The sequence below is a fragment of the Corvus moneduloides genome, chromosome 4 (genome assembly GCF_009650955.1).
Source record: "Corvus moneduloides isolate bCorMon1 chromosome 4, bCorMon1.pri, whole genome shotgun sequence".
NCBI classification, from domain to species: domain Eukaryota; kingdom Metazoa; phylum Chordata; class Aves; order Passeriformes; family Corvidae; genus Corvus; species Corvus moneduloides.
In genome coordinates, this window is record NC_045479.1 from 60331654 (window position 1) to 60352601 (window position 20948).

General features: G+C 39.4%; 1 protein-coding gene across 5 annotated transcripts in view; it reads left to right on the forward strand.

The window, feature by feature from the left end:
* The first annotated feature begins 3848 nt into the window (after positions 1-3848).
* Positions 3849-20948, forward strand: part of LRRK2 (leucine rich repeat kinase 2) — a 64264-nt gene continuing 47164 nt past the window's right edge. The window contains exons 1-8 of one of the 5 annotated variants that reach the window (XM_032107678.1): positions 3849-4100; positions 4184-4269; positions 8488-8594; positions 11671-11759; positions 12155-12289; positions 13927-14061; positions 17981-18112; positions 20615-20734. In XM_032107678.1, coding sequence (XP_031963569.1) covers positions 3941-4100; positions 4184-4269; positions 8488-8594; positions 11671-11759; positions 12155-12289; positions 13927-14061; positions 17981-18112; positions 20615-20734 — 964 coding nt within the window. In that variant the 5' untranslated portion in view covers positions 3849-3940. Of the gene's footprint in view, positions 4101-4182; positions 4270-4299; positions 8595-11670; positions 11760-12154; positions 12290-13926; positions 14062-17980; positions 18113-20614; positions 20735-20948 lie in introns of those variants that run through there. The other 4 variants (XM_032107679.1, XM_032107682.1, XM_032107681.1 and 1 more) reach the window with 4 other exon arrangements.

Below are 20948 nucleotides of genomic sequence, written 5' to 3' on the forward strand. Positions count from 1 at the left end.
TGTGAAGATGATGCACCTTCACATACAGAGAGCAGTGAACAAGTATGGGCCTGTGGACAGTACTTAATCTTTTTAAATTTTAAAGCCCTGATAGCTAAAATGAGAGCTGAAAAGGTCGAGGTAGAATACCTGCTCTGCCAGTGTTTTCTGAAGCAATGAATTCATTAACACCACAGAGCCCCTGCTGGTTACAAGATAAAAGCAGATGGACCATTTATCAGCATTTTGTCCAGGAGTGAATCAAATAACTGTCATATCACTTCTGAACAGGCTCTGTCTGAGCACTTTCTGTCATTCAAATTAACACCACCCTCTCTCCAGCTGCAGGGTTAAAACACACAGAATGGGGATGTAACACTGAAAAGAATATTTATTCAGAGTATTATGCCTTCATTGATAAACATACATGGGCTCTTCAAAGCAACTTCAAAACCAAAAAAAGGTGGTTATAAAGTCTCCTGTAATTAAATTTTCATTCTCCTCTCTAGGGGAAGCATGATGAGATAAAACTGAATGTGAAAAAATGGACCTGACTGACATTGCTCTCTGACAGAAATAGCTTGCAAAGGATAGTCCCCAGGCAATACCTAACACAGATTCTGCAGGCTCACCAGGTGATGTAAAGCACTGCAAATAAAATAATAGGAGAGCAGGAAGAGGAGAAAAAACAACAACAAAAGACAAACAAAAAAACCCCTCAGAAAACAAAACCAAATAAAAATACTTTCAGAACCTCCCCCCCTGCAAAAACCCAAACTCATTCTCATATACACACTCCCCCTCACAAAACCGAACAGAAAGAAAATCCAGAGTTCCCCCCCAAAAAGCCCAACTGAACTAGCAATGATCCAGGGAAAAGAATTGTTCCAGAAAAACACCTTCCTTCCCAGCAACGAAGAAACAACAGCCTACAGTCTTTCCTTGCACACAGCCTCCCTCTCCTGTCAAAAAGATGAAGTTTCGGTTCTGAAATATGCTTGTATCACACTGCAACACACAGCTTTCACAGCTGACCCCTCTCTGCTTCCTGGTATCTCACCCTATAAGCACCAAAGAACATTTAAATCAATGTCAACACCAAGCTAGGAAGGGTGAAGAAATGAGGGACCTGCCACATAGCGATAGCAAAAGCCAGTCAGAGACTGCTAGTATCAAGGACAGACTGAATTGAAACATGAAGCAGAAAATCTTATTCCAAACATGATAATGTATGTAGCCAAGAGAGGGAAATGGGCCCAAGACAGGAAAACTATTTTCAGAAGAGACATTAGGGATGACTGAGAACAGAATGCAAAAATGGCCCTTTAAAACCCAAATCAACCTGGAGTTCCAACCTGGATTTCATTTCTAAACCAAATCCTAGGAATGGGATGAGCCTTAGACCCAGACATGGGCTGTAACTCAGGCAAAAAAAGTTCTTGTGGGTCTTCTGGTATGTTTTCTAGCAGCTTGACCCTTCCTTTGGAGTCCCCTTTTCAGCATGACTCCAACGGAAGTTCCTACCCCAATGACCTTCTACATGGAGCTAAAACAAAATACAGTTACAGTAGACTCAAATCTAAAAATGCATTCACTTAGGAAGTGTCTGTATGGGTCAATGCATTCTCCATTCATACATAACATTACAATAATTTAAAGAAAATATAGCAATATGCATTATACACTGGATGATGATGCCACGGAATTGCTATATCAAATCAGAAGACTGTGTGATCTGGAATTACAGCCTGTGGCCAAAAAGAAATGGAGTCACTGCCCCTGGAAGTGTTAAAAAAAAACAAGTCTTGATGTGGCACTTAGTTCCATGGTCTAGTTGACAAGGTAGTGTTAGTCATAGGTTGGACTCAATGATCTCAAAGGTCTTCTCCAACCCAGTTAATTCTGTGATTCTGTACAGTCTTTTCAAACTATGTGCACAAAACAACACAACATGCTAGAGCTGCTAGAGAACAGAAAACATGGAATAAACACACTGAGCCCCAACAGAAAAAAAACATTGTTTAAATTAGTTAAAGATGTTGTGGCCCTTTGTTGTGGTCTTCATGGTAAGCCATCCATATTCACTGATGGAACATTAGAAAGAGGTCAGAAATAAATGAAGCTTCCAGAGCAGAAAAACATTAAAGAGGTGGTCCAGAGGTAGTCCTTTGCCCTTTTCTCATGCTCTTATAAGAATGACATTCAGAAAACTACACTTTACTATCAGAGCTTTTTTCCTGCCAGACATCAAGACAAGACAGCTCAGTCACAACCTCTAATCACTTCTACACATCATAGAATGGTTTGTGTTGGAAGAGGACCATCTAGCTCCAACCTTCCTTCTGCAGGCAGGGATACTTTCCACGAGACCAGTTTGCTCAGAGCCCCATCCAACCTGGCCTTGAGGACCCCCAGGAATGGGACATCCGCAACTTCTCCTGGCAACCTGTTAGAGTGCCTCATTACCCTCACAGTAAAGCATTTTTTTCTTAGTATCTAATCTAAACTTTCTGTCTTTAAATTTGATCCCATCCTCCTTCTGGTGAAGATATATCTTCACTGGGTTTCCCTAGAAAAATCCAGGAAAACTACAATATAGATGCTTCCCAAGACTACCCCATTCTTTCCCTTCTCTTCTAGTCTAACTAATTAACACACTTCAGAAGACTTTAGTCAATCTCTACCAGACTCCCAGAGACTTAGCAGAAGTTGGCATCCTCTCCAAACAGCACTCCAGGAACTGTTGCCGGCAGAGGAATGAAGCTTGGGAGACACGCTACAAGATTAGTGTTTGAGACACCTGATCTCTAGAAGCTAGTTCTTTACTTATTCAGGGACCTCAGAAACACTAGCACAGTATTTTATTCTTTGCCAACCCAAGTGGAAAGAAGAGGAAACATTAACTCAGGCTCAAGCTGTCTAGCTCAGGAATCTACAATTGCAACAATTACTTACTGAAGGAGCTACAAGTGATCCAGGACTGCGAGGCAGCTGCGAGCTGGAACAAGCAGAGACACTTCAACTCTACAACATTTACTATCAAGGTAGGTAGAAGATACACACCGAAGATTCCAGACATCTGTGGTTTCAAGCAAGGGTAATGTGAGAGCCAAAAAGGACTGTGGTGGGTTGACCCTGGTTGGATACCGGCTTCTCAGCAAAGCCCCTCTGTAACTTGCCTCCTCATCTAGAGGAGGGAGAGAAAACATAGCAAAAGGCTCATGGGTCAAGATAAGGACGGGGAGAGATCACTCACCAATCGCCATCACAGGCAAAACAGACTCAACTGGGAGAAATTAGTTTATTGCCAAACAAATTAGAGTAGGGCAGTTAGAGATGGAAATGAAGTCTCAAAACACCTTCATCTCACCCCTCCCTTCTTCCAAGGCTCAACTCCACACCCTTCTACAGGGAGCAGCCCTTCAGGAACAGACTGCCTCAGTGCGGGTAACCCACAGGGTCACAGATCCTCGCCCCCAAAGCTCGTTAAACCCATAAACCAAAGCCACCCACTCCTTATCGCCGCCTGCCCAGACCTTTTTGCAGAGACACTGCTGGGCGGACCGCGGGTCCAGCTCGGCAGCTCCATTGGGCAGTTGTTTCGTCAATCACTGTGAGGGGGAGCTGCCCGCGGGTCTGTTCTGTTTGCCGGGCGCTTGCGCGTGTCCCGCAGGCGTTTACCAGGGGTTACCGGGGGCCGGTCGCCCGCGGGGGCCGGTTCTTGGCCGTGTCCATGGAGCAGCGCCGTGGGAGGGGCCGGAGGCCGCGGCAGGGGCGGCTCGGGAGGGCCGCGTGACGCCGGCCGGGCGGCGGCACTGCGGGGCCGCAGCAGCGGGACAGGCCCGCACCGCCCAGCCCAGCCCAGCCCAGCCCAGCCCAGCCTAGCCCAGCCCAGCCCAGCCTAGCCCAGCCTTCGTCCCGCCGACCGGCGGATGGGCACGGAGAGGGCAGCGGGTCGGCCATGGCCAGCGGCGGCCCTGAGGAGGGGGAGGCGGTGGCGGGGGAGGAACAAGCCCTGAGGAAGCTGGTCGTCCGGCTCCAAAACGTCCAGGAGAGGAAGCGGCTGGAGACGCTGGTGCAGACCCTGAGTGACCTGCTGGAGCTGGCGGCCCGGCAGAGCGGTGAGCGCCCTGCCCTGCCCTACCCTGTCCCGCCCGCCGCCGGTCGCTAACGCTGTCTCTCTGTCTTCTCTGTCCCCCCACAGCTCCCCGGCTCTTCAGCGGCAAAAATGTCCACGTGCCCCTGCTGCTGGTGGTGGATCTGTACCCGGGAGCGGCGGGCGTGCAGCAGGTCAGGGGCCGGGCAGGGCGGGGGCCGGGGCCGCTTCCCCAGCTCCGGCTGCGCTCCGCGGGATGAGCGAGCGCGCGGCCCTTCCCGGGATAAAGTTCTTGTTCGGCTTGTTGATTCCTCCTTAACTTGCTGTCTGTCTCCTGGGCCGCTTCATGAAGTGCTCTGATCTGTAGAAGGGCGCTGTCACCGCTGGCGTTTAAAGGGACCAAGCGTTCCAACTTACTGCAGACGCCACTGGCTGTGTCTGTTTTTACCGGGAGAAGGAGGCGAAATAGAAAATAGAAATAAGGCAATGTGAATACTGTGTAATGTAGGGTTCTAAATTACCGGTAATGTTATCTTATATAATTTTGATGTGTCCATATTGAATTTTGCTATGGTCAGACAAACTTCCGAAAAGCATGATTTTCTTGAGAGTTGTGCTAGCACAGTTTTTTAAAGGCAGGGGGGAATATTTTAGCTAAGAGTAGGTTCTGCAATTTAAGGTTCTGCCTGCCTGCTCCTGTAATTTAGCATTGGCCCATTTGGACTAGGTGTGGCGCTTGCACAATTTGATTTTGTAGTTATGGTACAGCTGCCAGACTTGTCATACGAAACAGCTCCTTCCTGGCAGGCATATATTAAATTTCTGACTATGCTGTGTATAGAGGATGTTCATAAGCTCCAGATTTCTGTGAAAATCACTTGATTTTTTTTTTTTTAATTATTAAGCCCATTTATATAGTTACAATATTTTTTGCATGTTTTGGGTTTTTTTTTCAATTCAACTAGAAGGCAAAACATGTATTATATTGCAAATGCCTCTTAAATAATAATGTATTTTAAAGGTTTTCGTTTTGGGGGTTTTTCTGTGTACTAGACCTTAGCTAGAGGTCAAAAGCCCAAAATTCAGATTAAGTATGAAATTGTACTTCTGTAGTGATTAATCTGAAATAACAATGATCTCAGGTTTTCTTTGAAGACTAAATATTTGTGCAGTATCTTAAGGTTTTACTTATTTTACTATTCAATTGTCAGGTTGTTAAGAAATACAGGAAGATTAATCAACAGTTATTTTCAAGAAAAAGCATATTACATAAATAAGAGTTTATAAAACCTTTGCTCAGAAGTTTAAACTTGCAAGTAAAACATCAATCACAACAAGAAATAGGTATGAAATGATAGCACAAGACTCTCTGAATTGCATACAGAAGATAGTGATTAATTTTCATTGTAACTCTATTAAAATACCTTACTCTAATTCCAAATTTTAAAATTAGTTTTAATTTTCTACCTGCCTGCATTTGCAGTCATACAGTGTTTCACTTTAGAAGTCCTGGACCTCCTTTGCATTACTATATTGTGTTGCAGTGGGAAATTCACAGCCAGTGCAAAGCTCAAATCCCATTCCCTATAAAATGTCTTGGGCAGCTCTTCTTTCACATTCAGTTCAGATGTTAACAAACATTCACACTATGTAAGTACAGCTCTGTCTTTTTGCTTCATTCACTGTTATTTGTTTGTAGTCTTTGTGAATAAACAATTCTCACTTTACAGAAGTAGTGAAGTAATGAGATCCTGATTTCAGTGCAGTCTCTTTGCAGTATTAATGATTTTTTATTGAATAAGTAATTAGTCAATTTCCTTTTACTTTTGGCATTGTAAAAAAATTGACATAAGAGAATAAACACAGAGACATACCTGAAGTGAGAACTTTCTTTACCTCCCCTCCTTAACTGGTTACAAAACATCACATTATGTTGTTGTTCCACTGACTTGTACAGGGTAAATTTGTCTACTAGATCAATATTGCAAGTCAGACTGCAGGCATAAACCCTGCAAGCTCCTTCAGAAGTAGGAAGGTACTGGTGTGGAAAGCCAGTAGTTCCTGAAAGTAAAATATGTGTCTTTAAGTAAATAGGGTAGTTTTCTGCATTTACTCTGGCAATGACTGGAGGAGCTTAGAAACTCTAGAGCAAAATATGAGTGCACTTGAGTAATCAGCAGAGCTTTATTGTCTCACGTAGATGGTGTGACCTAATGTAATATAAATTAATTACATGCTAGAAACGAAAAGGGTCTGATTTAAAAATGAGTTTCAGTGCTGCTACCAACTGTTTCTGTATGTAGCGGCCTGTTTGAGTGTTTATAAGGACATTTTTGTTTGCTTTATTTCCCTTCCCTGTAGCCTTTAGGATTTCTGTTATTTAAAAGACCCTTGGTTTCTTACATAATTATTAAACAGCTGATAAGCTCTCTGTTACCCCAGGTTGTGATTTTAATATTGTAAAATAGGCCACATATCAGCAGGTCAGATGTTTCCATTGGTCTTCTCTGGATCCACAGTTCTGATAAATGTTTGTCAATACTTGGGAGTCCTAACAATCCAAATAAGAATGTTTATTGGGAATATAAAATTCATCAGAAACAGTTAATACAGAAAGGAATTTTCTAAAGTCATTAAGCAAGTTTTCATCAGATTCTAAATTTTATAAAAGCAGTTAAGGTGTTCTTATAAAGTGTGACTTCTAAAATAAAATCTTTTCTAAGGAATAAATAGCTTATCAATTAAGAGTCACCTCTACAATGTTTTTGAAATTACCCTGATAAACCCTATTTTGCTTGGAATATGGAAAATTAGGGAATGACATATCCTCATCTTGGAGAGGACTGATGGCTGCTAAGACTATTCATTGTACCTACACTTAGTTAGGACTCAGTTACACAGACCAGCCCGAATGTCCATAGTAAATGATTTGTAGTCTCATGCAGGGCAAGGCAGCTTGCTATCCAAGGAAGACAAGTGCATGGAAACTGGCTCATGGCCAAGCTCAATCTGCAGACATTAAGGTTGTAATTGGCTTAAAACATTTGGCTCAGCAAATCTAAACTGAAACAGAAACAAAAGTACTGCAGATATGGTCTATGCTCACACTGCAACCAAGTATGTGAAAAACAAAAGTAGAATTCCAGTCCCCAGGGAGCTACATCGCTTTTTGCACGTTTTACAGTGCTGTCAGGAGAGCTGTCTAGATTCAAGCTTATGCTGTTCTGTGGGTGACTCTACACTACCAGACTTGTAATTCCATGTCTCTAGTCATACTGATTGCAGGTTTAGGGATCATGCACTTTATATGAACTTTGCTGTTAAACTCTTTGGAGGTAGCCATTTACATTCCTGGTTTTGGCTGTCCCATCTTGACCTCTTTGCTTTACATAACTCTTCTGTAAAAAAGTGATCCAGTTATGCATAGAGTCTTTGTGACATATTGTCTTCTGTCTTGACTCTATTCTTAAAGCACACAGGCCTGCTTCCACCTTTTTATTTACTTATATGCTCAAGGAAACTCATATGCCTTTTCATAATTCCTTTTTGTAGAATCTGCATCATCTTGACATTTCACAGTTCACTATTTTCTTTCAATACAGAGGGATTTTCTTTCATTGGTTATTTCTTTGTATAGATTTTGCTTACTGCTTCCTCACTGCAGCCTATTCAATCATATCAGCCTGTAAACATTTGTAAGAGACCAGATTTCTTCAACACAGAAGATCAAAGAGGAATATTTTTAGGTTTTGGCATTATTTACAGATGTTTGAAAGTCAAAGAATTTGCATAGGATAGAACAGGTAGTTATTAAGAACAAATACATTTGGTTTAGTTGTCTTTCACTCCTTATGATCTCAAAACTTGCACTGCCTTTGTTACATATTGAAAGCACACGGTACTGAGGGTTGATGGCAAAAATATGAAATGTGTGGTAATTGTTTACGTATCTCATCCCCATTTAAAACATTGAACACCTTTAAAAACCTATACTTTATCCTTAAAATTTTCAATTAAATGGCAAGTTCTTATGAAAACATACATTTTTCAATAAGGCTGAACTACCTGTAATAGTGCAGGGGGTTTCCCTGGCCAGTGATGACATATTATGGATCACAGCATATGTTTCTGTCTGTCCGCATCTCGTTTAACTGTGTGCCCTTTATCCTCAAGCAATGCTGAAGCAGATTTAGAGTGATGTGTTCCTGCAAGCACTGCATTCAGAATCAATAGCATGTGTTTTGCTTCCATCTTTTAACTTTTCATTCCATTTGTCGTGTGTTAATTAATTTTCCCATACTGATTTAGCTAGGTAACAGAACAGCTGTCTTGCAAAAGCCAAGGATCAGAGGACAATGTTGAAGTTCCAAGCAGAATATCTATTCTAAAATAGCTGCATTTTTGTTTTACAGATGGGCTGGTCACTTCTTTGTAAATTAATAGAAATTTGCCCAAGTACTCTACAAAACATAGCTCCTAAGGATGTTGGGAAGGACTGGGAAGTACTGGGTGTTCACCAGTAAGTATTTTGTATGCAAAGAGTCTGCCAGAAAGCTTGGTAATTTTGGTAGCCTATATATGCAATAGAATATATAAAGTTATTACATCCGTTTTTTTTGTGGATTTTTTCAGCCTTCAGAATCTGACACTCACATGAACAAGGATCTTATCTGTGTATATAAATACCTGGTGCAGAAAGTAAAGGAGATTGAGCCAGGCCTTTCTTAGGGGCACTCAGTGACAGGATGAGAAGCAAGGGGCCCAAACTGAAATATAGGAAATTCCACTACACATTAAAAAAAAGAAGACAAGTAACCTTTTTGACAGATGCAGTATTACCTGGATGTTTATGTGTTTTCTTTCAAATGTGAGGAATTATATCCACAAGCCTAAAGTAGTGTAAATCAAGAAGAATAGATTTTGTCACACCTCTTATTATTATCTTAAAAGTAAGTATTTACAATTGCCTTCAGAAGGGATGGTTTGTTCTATCTTTTTAGTAAGTGGAGCAAATTGTGGCTTGGGCTTGCTCAGCTCTTCTCCATCAGCTGTCAAAGGAAGCCTAAAGAAGTGTTTTCTGGATGTCTGTGGTTAGATGGGATGAACACCCATATAGGTTGGCTGAATAGTTGCCCAGTAACAAATGCTAGTTGTAGATGTAGGGTCGATGCTTACAGGGGTTGGTTTGGTGTTCTCTCTCTTGGACAGATTGCTGCCTTCAGGGCTGATAATGACAGCAACAAGCACAGCCTTGTAACCTAGTGAATCTGCCTCCATAGTCCTCACCACACCCTTCCTTGGAAAGGTTGCTGTTGAAAGATAGCATGAAGATGCATTTTGATTTTGTGGGGGTTTGTTTATTTGTTTTATAGTGGCTAGAATACATGGTCAGTAGGGGAATGAACTCCTTTGAAAGATATGTTGGTGGTTTTTGTTGGAAAGCAAAAGTGGTTTAGGTTGCTTTTCATGAGCAAGAAAAAACTGAGCTGCACATGATAGTTACCATTTCTCTGGCAGCTTAAAAGCTTGTTAATTGACTGAAAGTTGTTCTGAGAGCTGGAGATACTGCTGTTCATTCTCAGGTCCCAGAAGAATTACTTTCTGGGGCTGATCTTTCCCACAGCCTCCTCAGCGCCCACGCAGTGTGTGCAATTAACAAAGCATCCCTTTCAAACTCAAACTTCACTAAGGATCTGATGATAGCGTTGCTGTACATGATTCCTTCTCAGTACCAATATTTTAGCCAACTGTGTATCCCTGTCTGACATGTTGATAGTTTTCCTTGCTGTGGAGAGATTTATTCTTAGTGGGGGAGTGGGCTCAGGCGTTTCTGTCAGTGCCAAAGGCAGAGCAAGCCAGCTAAATTATATCTCATGTTCCTTGTGCATGAAGTGGACGAGAATAGCAGTGAATCAACACCATAATGAATACTTGCTGTTTACAGGAAGGCAGGAAACAGTTACAATAGAGAAGAAAAGTTCATTTTTTTTTGCAAGAGATTTTCCCTTTTGTGTGTGTAACTATTTTAGGAGAATAGGAATCTGAATATAGAAAAAGCATTTATCTCATTTGTCTCTCAGCTATGACCCAACTTGACTATGCTGCAGTCATGTTTACAAATGGTAGGTTGCCTTTGATTCAGGTGTTCTTGACAGTGTGGTAAATAATTAAATAGTCGCTATCAGTGTGAAGAGAGAGAGAATTTCCTTCAGTGTATTTGCATTCTTTCTACAAGCTTAAAGAGACTTCACGAGATGTTTTGTAATCTCTTATGTTAAACTCTCCTACAGCAGAAGAGGTTTAGAAAGTTTTACATCCTTCTTCATGTTATATTTGAAATGGGAGGGTATATGGGAGGGAATTTTCTAAAGGTAAAGGATGTTATTACTCCTATCAGATTTTGCCTCTCATGTCTACTTTGGTCATCATAGCTACAACACCAGTGCTATAACAGAGGAGAGAGAAACTAGAAGCATCATAGTATGAATGGAAAACAGAGACACATTCATTCCAGCTTACAAATTTAGACTTTAGCAAGGCAAAAAACATCATTGCCAGAGCTGGGGTATGAAATTTGGATGACTTCAAGTGCTGCTTATGTTTTTCAAGACAGGTCAAGAATATCAACTATTTATCACAAACTACTGCACAATCCAGTTTTATTGGATATTATATATGCAAGGATTCACATTTGAGGATTATTAAAATGGCAGAGTCCAGCTCTCTAAAATAATAAAAAGTTTAAAAAAAAGTTTCTTTATTTGGTTTTTTTTTATGTGTAAGTCTATGCATTTTAATTTAGTTTTTAATTACAGTTCCACCCCCCCCTTGAGATATGCTTCATTCAGTGTGAAATCAATGCTTTAATTTTTTTTTTTTAAAGAGGTGTTACAGATTTTTAATCACTGCTTTATAGATAGTAGTTTGAGTAAAATATGTTAAAAGTATCTACCGATTTTTAGGTGCCTAATTTGATACATGACCTGGATTTTGCAGTACTTGGCACTGTTTGGTTCTCTTTGTTTAGCAAGTCAGAACAGACATACAGAAAGCAAGGAGTGTGCAAGGAACTGTTTCTTTTTAGTGATTTGTCCAGCATCATGTAAATGCTGTATGACTGAAACTTAGGGTAGAGTTCATCAAGATGCTGTTCAAGTTTTTCAGCTGGGAAACTGCTACTTCTCTTCCACCAAACACTTGATTGTTCAGTGTGACTGAGCTCTTGCAGCAAGCAGAGCAGTGCTGTGCTGTCCACATTCCACAGCCCGGTGCTCTGGAGAGGAACCACCTCCTGAATGACTCTGCAGAATTAATTCACATAACTAACTAAAAACGAAAGTAAATTGGATAAATTATACATCAGTATTTTAATGAAGTATGATTGTAGTTAAAATTCCAATATTACTTCATTGGTGACTTGAAAAAACATAAACTGAAATAAAAGGTTTTTAAAAAATTAATTGAGAGCTTTTTAAGGTTTTGCTAATTTCTGTAACTACTTCTGTTTTCAAAGTAAATGTTTGATAAGACGTTGTGTCAATATTTCTTTAGCTATAACTCTTTTTTCCCTTTTTTTTTTTGTTTTTAATTTTTAGGCAGATTCTTAAAATGCTTACAGTCCACAAAGGAAATATAAATCTTTCAGTAATAGGACTAAAAGCATTAAATCTACTCCTCACGTCAGGTATTGTGTGCTTTACTTTCCTATTTCGTCTAAACCTTTAAAACACAGAACTGATATAAAATGTGTGGCTGTTCATGGCAGACTGGATTTTTCTCTCTGTTTTACTCCGTGAAGTCACTTGTCATTTGTATTTGTATACAAAATAATAAGAGTACTATTTTGCACCTTTTTTCCCAGGTAGGTATGAGCTGTCTTTTAGCAGTAAAGTTTTAGAACATCAGTTCTATTGTGAAATGCTACCTTAAGAGAGAATTTTGCCATGGGTTATACAAAGCTGGATTTGAACTGTCAGAGTAAATTTTAAGGGCAGTATTAAAGAATTTTGGATTTTACAGTGTTTCAATGAAAATGTTGAGAAATAATCAGTGCAACATGTAATCTCTTCTGCTGTTCAGACATAATTGCTTTCCTGCTCTTGGAAGAAGAGGTGGATGTGTTTTCCTTGGTATTTAATGCCATGCACACCTTCCCTAAAAATGAAGAGATCCAGCAGCATGGATGTAAAGCATTACACAAACTTTTTGAGAAAGGTATTTAATCTTGTAGTTTATTGCATTAGAAAAAGGTATAGGTTGGGAGGGATGGCAGATATTTATTTAAATGCAATAAATGAATTTTTGCATTCCAGATTGATTTGTGTATTGTCTGTTCTTTAAATGAGCTGGCACAAAACAGACTTTCCAAGCAATATCACAAATTTTCTAAATTAGAACAATGAATATGACATCTTTTAAAAAATCAAAATGTCCCTTAATTTCTAACTCCAGAGTTAACTGGAAAGATGGGATTTAACATTGGTCAGTAACTGGAAGAAAGAATAGTGGCATTTGATTTTAATTCTCAAAAACAGGATTGTGTATTTAAAGACCGGTACATTTTAGGAATGTGAACAGTTCTAAAATCAAGCAAAATGTTTGTACTTCAGAAAAATATTTGATTCTGCTCTTTACTCTGACAATACTAAAAAGTGATCATATATCCATACAATATTCCCATTTATTCTGAAAAATGAAGTCACCATATATTGAATTTTTGCAGACATCTCAGGAACTGTGCATGTCATGGCCAGAAGTCTCCATGTTGTAGCCCTCTGGCTTTGAATTGAGTTTCTTGATTCAAAATAAATATTGAGAAATGCTATCACTCTGCTGTACTCCTTTGCTTCTAAGATAGTCTCCAGTTCTTCAGATTGGTTCTTTTCAGCACCATTTTATACTGGTTTTTTTAAGTCTTTCTCCCACATGTGTGCTTGGAATTATCTTCTCTGTTCCTTCCCCTCTTCCTGTCCCTAAATACTTTCGCCCTGCTGTATTTTCTCTTCAGTCTCCACAGAAGTCTGAACTTCTTACATTTTCTGTGCATGTTTTTTATAAGTGCCAGATTTTCACAGATCTGGCTGCCGGTACAGACCTGCATACCTTCTTCTTGATGGCAGCACCGATGTGACAAGTTCCTAGATTGCTCCTGCCTCCTTTTTTCTGCTTCTGAGTCACCTTGTCAGTTATTGTTATGTGGACATTTGCCTAGCCTTATCTTGAGCCAGATTCAGAAAATGATTCTGCTTGTGAAATTTAAAAGGTGCTCTTTCTCATCCTGGGTCAGTTCCCATATCTGGTTCATTGCACAGCCACACAGTTATGTCAGTATGAATAACAGGGGCCAGGAATGGAAAAACCTTAAGCCATTAAGGTAAGATATTATGAAAGCATGGCTTTATGGAAAAAAGTCCATTATTAAAAAAAAAAAAAAGGAAGAAAAATTAAATAACATCACTGAGTATGCAAAATGGCATTCCATTTTTTTTTTTCTTCACTGTATGCTTAACTTTTCCCTAGCTTATATACTGTCTTGGTTTGGGTTATCTAAATTTTATTCTGTGAAAAAGGCTAAAAGACTTTTAAAATACTGATTCACAAGGTAGCATTTGAAAGTCAAAACTCAATTACATAAAGTGCAAGCTAGAAAAATGTGTTTATAAAGTAGCTCAGTTTTTAGTTAAAAAAGCCATACTCATGAAAGATGATGTGTACGGAGAATACTTTACTTTCTGTGAAACGTAGAAAATAAATATAATGAAACTTGATAAAAACAGTTGTCTTTTCTCATGATATACCAGGATAAGAATTATTTCCTCAAAACATACTGTATCTCTTGCCTTTCAATTTAGTTCCAGAAGAGCAGCTGACTGAATTTGTTGAAAGCAAAGATCATATGATCATACTGAAAGTATTTAAAGAGTTTCCAGAGAAAGAAGAGGTGATTCTTCCTGCACTTTATTCATTACATTCCTTAGCTGGTCCAAGTAAGTGTATTATTAGAAGTTATTTTCAATTCCTTTTCTCCCACAGTGTGCATCAGCTCACACTTTCTGTGATTGTGAAAAGTAATCTTTATGTGATTGCAAAAAATCATTGAGAACTGGTTAGGAGTTGCCAGACAAATCACCTTCCTGTTTTCTTTGGGAAATGTGGAGATACTCACAGCACTTGTACCGGCTAGGCTAGTAGTTCAATGCCTTAGAAAGCCTCGGGCAGCCTAGAGAGGTAGCACGGGCAATCCAGCATTTCAGTAGCTCCAAAAGCGGCAAATGGTAACTGCAAAGCTGATATCACCAGCAGAAGCAAAGAGGGAGAAATGTAGCTTTCAGCTTGCCTAATTCCCACAATTAGAAGCTTTCAAGTGGAAACAGAAGCACACAGATGTTCGCAGAAGGAGTGCAAAGCCAAAGAGCGTGGGCCCCCTCTTGGGCCCTTCTTTTATTCGGAGAAGGGGAAAGGGGAGGACTGGGGGCGGACCCGGGGTGAGCGGCCAATCAGACGCTGCTGAAGAGTCTGAGTTACATTTGGTTTTGCCCGCGCTTGGAACAGAGGAGTTCAGAGCACATGGCAGGGGCAAGTCCTGGCTTGTCTTGGGGAGGGGGAAGGGAAGCTCGGAATGGGCAGCAACAGGGAAATACTTTTAATTTTTAATGGGATTTTTTTTTTAATTTAACCCTTAATGCAGAAATCTCTCCTGAATAACAGAAAAATACTTTCTTCCTCTTGGAGTAAGCAGTAACAAAGATGCTTTATCATAGTTTTGTAGACTGAAGTTCAAGACCCTGCCCTGTCATCTTTTAATACTTGAAAAGTAAGATACATTTATTGACTAAATAAATCTTCAATGAGTTTGGGTAGCAGGTAAAGAATATTCTTGGCAAAGTCTATTCCACAAAGGGAAAATCGCCCATATAAACTCAGTGGCCAGGCCTGGGTAAAAGATATCAGACACCCACAGTGGTCATTTAGTGGTGTCTGCAATGGCAAGCATTGGTAGAACTGTGCATGTGGTAGTCTTACAGTGTCCTCAGGTGTTGTGCAGTAAGACTGGAAGAAAATGTTTTTGTTATCTCTTGTCTTCTGATAACAGCAGTCCCTGTTCTACACAAAACCAGATCCTGAGAAATGTGTTTGATGTTTTGTATCAATTTGTTGACAGCAATTTGATCTTGTTGACACAGAGGCAGCTTTTTATCAGCTTCCTGCTGATAAAATTTTGGGAAGCGTAGAGCAGGGTTCTGCTATTCATGTCTTTCATGAGGTGCATAATGTTGTACCTCCTGCAAAAGTGTTTACTTACAAAGCCTTGCTCATACATCCTGTCTGGCTCTGTAGGAACCATGCTGGCCCCATGTATGCCCAATAAACAAGAACTAGACTTGTGTGTCCCACATTTCATCAGACTCCAAGCTATCTAGTTCCTGTTTCTCAAACTTCTTGCTGTTCTAGTTTATGTTTAAGAAGTTTAGTATTCCTTGAGTCAGAAATAATTTTACCCTAGCCCAGAAGTTACTGCTGTTTTCTAGGGAAGAGCATACTGGATTTTAAGTGCTTTTCAAAACAGTAAATACTTACATGGAGTGGGAAATCCTTTATAACCAAGGAATTGCAACAAGAGAAAGGCATGAAAAAGACCTGCTCTAAAGTAGGTATTTAATACTCTAATTTCTAATATGAAAAATTGAAAACAGACAGAAAAACATGAATGTGCAAAGCCAGTATTCATACTCTTGGATTGTGACATCCCTCAAGAACTCAACAAAATATATTCCTTTAAGGCCAGCATAAAGAAGATAATTCAGTGTGAGTACACACTGTAACTTACCCAGTAGTAAAATGTCTCCCTATACCCTGAAGTTCAAGTCTCTATTCCAAATGAGTACCTCACTATGCCTTCTTTCATTAATACATATTTAGACTTTGTTGTGGCTCACATAAGAAACTGTAGGATAAGTGTTTATTCCAGTGCTGTACAAGCACTCTTAAATCTCAGTAGTATTTGTGGCACGAGAAAAATGCTTTGCTGCTGACTGTCCTCCAAAGTGGAGTGATGGATCACAGAGTGTTAACCCATCTAAATGGCAGGCATAGGGAGCCAGCCGGTCTTGTCCTCTGTTTAGTAGGGAGAAACAGTCACCTCAAGAAGAAATTTACCTAACCCTAAACCAGGTTCCTGTTACAGTTGGGATGAATCACCATACAGAGTGCTCAGATCTCTTCATCAATTGTTGAGAGAACTTAGGTGACAAAGTTTTGGTGGTTAAGACTAAATTTGATCTGTTCCACCTCTTTTTCTCTAACTTGTTCTGGGAAACGGTGATCCCTGCAGATGTGCCATTGCTTGGATTTTGCAGGATTTCAACATGCAGTTCATTGTGCTTTCTTTGTAATGATCACTTTTGGAATCTTCTGACTGTTTCACTAGACTCATAAGTATCACCTTTGAAATCGTAACTTACTGTGAAGTGATACAATACTGTCTTGTGGAATGTGTGTTTTCAGTTGAGAATGACATGATAAATGGCTGTCATGTTAAAGCATTGTGAAAGGTACCTTCCTTCACTATCAAACAGAGTGCTTTAGAAATGCTTCCCACTCAGAGCTTGCTTTTTCATCTGGTAGGTTATCATTATTTAATATTTAGAGATGTATTATTTTGAAGATTTGCTGCTCTTTAAAAAAGGCTAATTATCTTTAATAATACAGTTGTGAATATTTATCTTACGTTGTATCCAGGGAAGCCAAGCTGTTGAAAGAACAATTAAGAAAATTTATAGACCTCAGCAGAGTAATGCTAACTCCCTTGGAGTCAGTGACAGGACTCCCTTTCATTCATTTGGGCCAGGATTTTGGCCAAGATTTCTTGGGTTCATATTCTGTCTCATACCCTGGATAGAAATACTACAAGGATGCTTTCACACACTGTGTTTTAGCTACTATGATGCTGTTTTGCCTGAAATTACTGTGGGTGGTATCACTCTGTCCTCAGTAGGAATGGATGCATTCTGTCTTCACATGGGCTCATGTGATTGTCCTGTTGGTTTCTGTATCTGGCCTGAATAATAAACAGTAAACAGGGTGAGAGTGACCAGGCACTGGCACAGTTTCCTTGGAGGGGCTGTGAAGTTTCTATCCTTGGAAATACTCAGAAGCCATCTGGACAACCTGCTCTAGGCAGCCCTGCTTGAACATGTGGGTTGGACACGGTGACCTTTTAGCCCTGCCTTCCAACATAAACCTTCTGTGATTCTGTGAAATACAGGGTTTGCAATGGCTTTCAAAAGATTGCAGGAACGTTAGATGAAAATTTCAGTACCCTCAGTACACAACAGGTGTACTGTAGATCTAATTCATATGAAAATAATAACTTCCTAACTTGCCCCCTAAAAAAAGAAGGAAAACTCAGAAATACATGATTGAATCAAATAAATTACTACAGAATAGATTTCATAAGAAAAAATTTCTAAATTGTTTCTTAATTGTATGCCCCAGGAATATTACTGAAATACTGTGAAATGTGTTCTTGATCACAGTCATGTTAGAAGCACCATTTATAAGATTGATTTAGTATTTATAAAACAATTTGTTCACATTTAAGAAAAAAGTTACCTAAGATTGGTTTGGGAGGAGGTTTCTGTTACATGGCCTGAAACAGAATGAAAGAGAACCATAAATGTTAATCTGAACTTTGAACTTAATGAATTATTTCCAAATGTTCATAGTCATTAATGTCCTTTATGGCCATACCAAGAAATAAAGCCACCTTTGAAGTGCAACGCAAAAACTCAAATATAGTCACAGTTTTCTAAAATCTGTTTAACTAAAGTCTGAACTAGAATCCAGTCAACTTCTTTTTTCCCCTTTCTCTTAAGAAGCCGTTTTTGTTTCTGTTTCTTTCTTTAGCCAGCAATGTTGAAGTGCTTATGTCTGGAAATGTTCGCTGCTACAATGTTATAGTGGAAATGATGAAAAGTTTCCCCAATAGTGAAACAGTTCAGGAAGCGAGTTGCTGTTTGTTGCACAAGCTTACATTGGGTAAGTTCACAAAGTTGTTTATACTCAGTTTATTCTGACTGCGTAAGCGTTGGAGTTAACCGGGAGCGTTACAAACAGCAACTGCTATTCCAGTTAATCCTCAGGGTGGTGTATCCTTGTGTCAGATCCTTGTGTCTAATGATGCAAACATATTGAGGTAACTGGCCACAGTCAATATGCTGTCCTTATGTGGTAAATATAAGTAACAATGAGAAGCTGCCATAAAAGACTCAAGTTAGTGGGAAGTAATGAGACAAAAAAGAGTGAGAAGCACCATATGAGAATGGGAAATCAGTAGGTCCAATTCTGTATAAAGTTACTATAGAAAAGAAGAAAATTACTTAGAAATTTCATTTTGTGAAGTACCAATGGTGAATGTGTGGGGAAACAACTGGTGCTACAGAATTAGTTGAAAAGTATTCTCTAAAACTCTAGTTTTCCTCCTTACAATGCATTTGTCTTCAGATACCTGTGCTGCATTCCTGACAGTGATGGTGCCTGTCTTGGGGCCCCCTGTGCTGCAGCAGTGAATGAATCACTGAGTTCTGGACTTGCCTTGACTCGAGAAAAAGTGCTTTGGTTGTGTGGGCTAAGATGGGCTGATTTCACATCAAAAGAAATAATGTCAGTGGCAAAAAGTTGTGCCTCTAGCAGCTCTGTTCTCACACTTGTAACTATAATAAACCCATTTGAGCAGTTGCCAAAAACCACATAATAGGAAGTTCAAATAAAAATAAATATGTTTTTCCCCCTGCTGCATACAAACCCACTGTGAGCAGCTGCCTGAGCAGCCCTCATTCCATGGCTGGTTCTTTTTAATCAAGAGTTAGACTTCCCAATTTTTGCAGGTGGTGGCCTGAAGCTACTGCAGATGCTGGTACCAGTGCATGACTCCCCATAATCAAGTTGTTCCCATCCTTTCGCCATCTGTTTCCACTTCTTTGTGCAGATATTGTAGAAAATACAGATCAGACCTGACTGCAACCCAGAGCAACTTCCCATTCCCCTTCAGAAAGACAGATACAATTTTCAAGAAAGTATGGTGACTGCTAAGGTCGTAATTGCAGGGTTTTTTGGCAAGAGGTGATGCTAACCTTGAATGGTTTGCTGTGCAAGGCTAACTGAAGATAGGCAGGGAAACCAAGCACTTGTGGGGACACAGCAACTTCAGTGACAGGCCTGATCTTGCCCTGAGTGCAACCAGCCTGGTTTCAATCAGATGTTTGCCATGTGTTTATGCTGATCAACAATGAAGAGTGGCAGGAAAGCAGCCACAAGATCCATTTCTTCTTTGAGCCCCTCATCTTAATAAAGAGCTGCTGTAGTAGAGTTATGGAAGAAGTGTTCACAGCATCACGCAGTTATGGGGACAGATGTGAAATTGCTATCTGCTCCTGGAAACAGTCTGGAAGATTTCCATGTATATAGCCAGTGTTTCTTCCCAGGTTATTCAGATGGACACTGTCTTCCTAAACCTATGTTAACTGGCAGTGAAATGGTAAAGTCAGCATCTACTAGCTTCCAAAAACACCATCCTGCATTCTTCCTAATCTGGTAATGACTATCCTAGATTTGACTGTCTTTGGAATTTTAACTGGCTGATACCTGTTAGGCCAGCCACAAGTCCAACAGAATTACTCATCACATAGCCTAAGATTATTAATTTATTTAGGTAAGTAATATATTTACACAAACATACCTTTTCCATTAAAATACATTAAGAAACAGCAGTGCTGATATAACATGACCACACTACTGATCTTTTACATTGCTACTCTGATTCTCATTTTTGCTAATCAAGATTTAAATGAAATTGAATATCAAAATAGAAACCATAGCTATCAAACCATATTTGACAAAGTGAGTGTTGCTCTATTATTTTCTAACCTATGATACAGGTTTTTACAACAAACAAGAAAGTTATTTGAATTTGCTTGCTTTTTGAAAAGTGCCTTATATTCAACCTGTAACATAAAATACTGTACAGCTTATAATAATTGTTATGCTTTAAATATATTTATCATCAAAAGGCTTCCTTCTATTCCAGAAGGAATCTATTCTATATTTATAATGTTGGCCTTGATTTATTTAACGAGGAGGGCAAAACCAGAGAGTAAACCAGGGTTAAATTAGTTGCGTCATAGGATAAATCAAATCATTGCAGAATTCAGGACCAGAATGGCATTTGCTTCCTGGCAGGAAGTTCTGCAAGTGATACACCAACTGTATTTTTCTTATTTTGATGACAGTGTGTGTTTCATTTTGCATAGAACCTCTGCCTTTTGTAAAAAAAAAAATTAAAAAGGCCCACAAAGAATGTAGATCCCAACTGTTTTTTATCCTTAACCTCTTCTTTCAACAAACAAAATTTTCTTGTCAAGCCCTGTAATAAGAAAACCAATGTTTGCTACAAAGTTTGTGCATTGTGTGCCAAGAAATTTATGTTAAATGTAAAGCTCTAGATATGTGTTTATATTAATTTGATATCTTATCTGTTTTCAGGAAATTTTTTCAATATCCTTGTATTACATAAGGTTCCAGAAGTCATTGTGAAGGCTGTTACAACATATCCTGAAAATGCAAAGTTACAAGCTGCAGCTCTCAGTTGTTTAGCTCTTCTAAGTGAGTAAATCTCTGTCTACTTGTTAATTTTTTTGTTCTAGTAATTTCCTGTAATGATTTCAAACTCCATTTCTTTAACACCAAAGGCTCAGGTAGGACAGCTTCAACAAAGCTGGATTTCCCACATGATTACAGTTTACTGTTTCACTGTGGTAAGTCTGTATGCATATCATACACCAAACATTTGCACAGTGTTCAGAGCTGGTAAGTTATG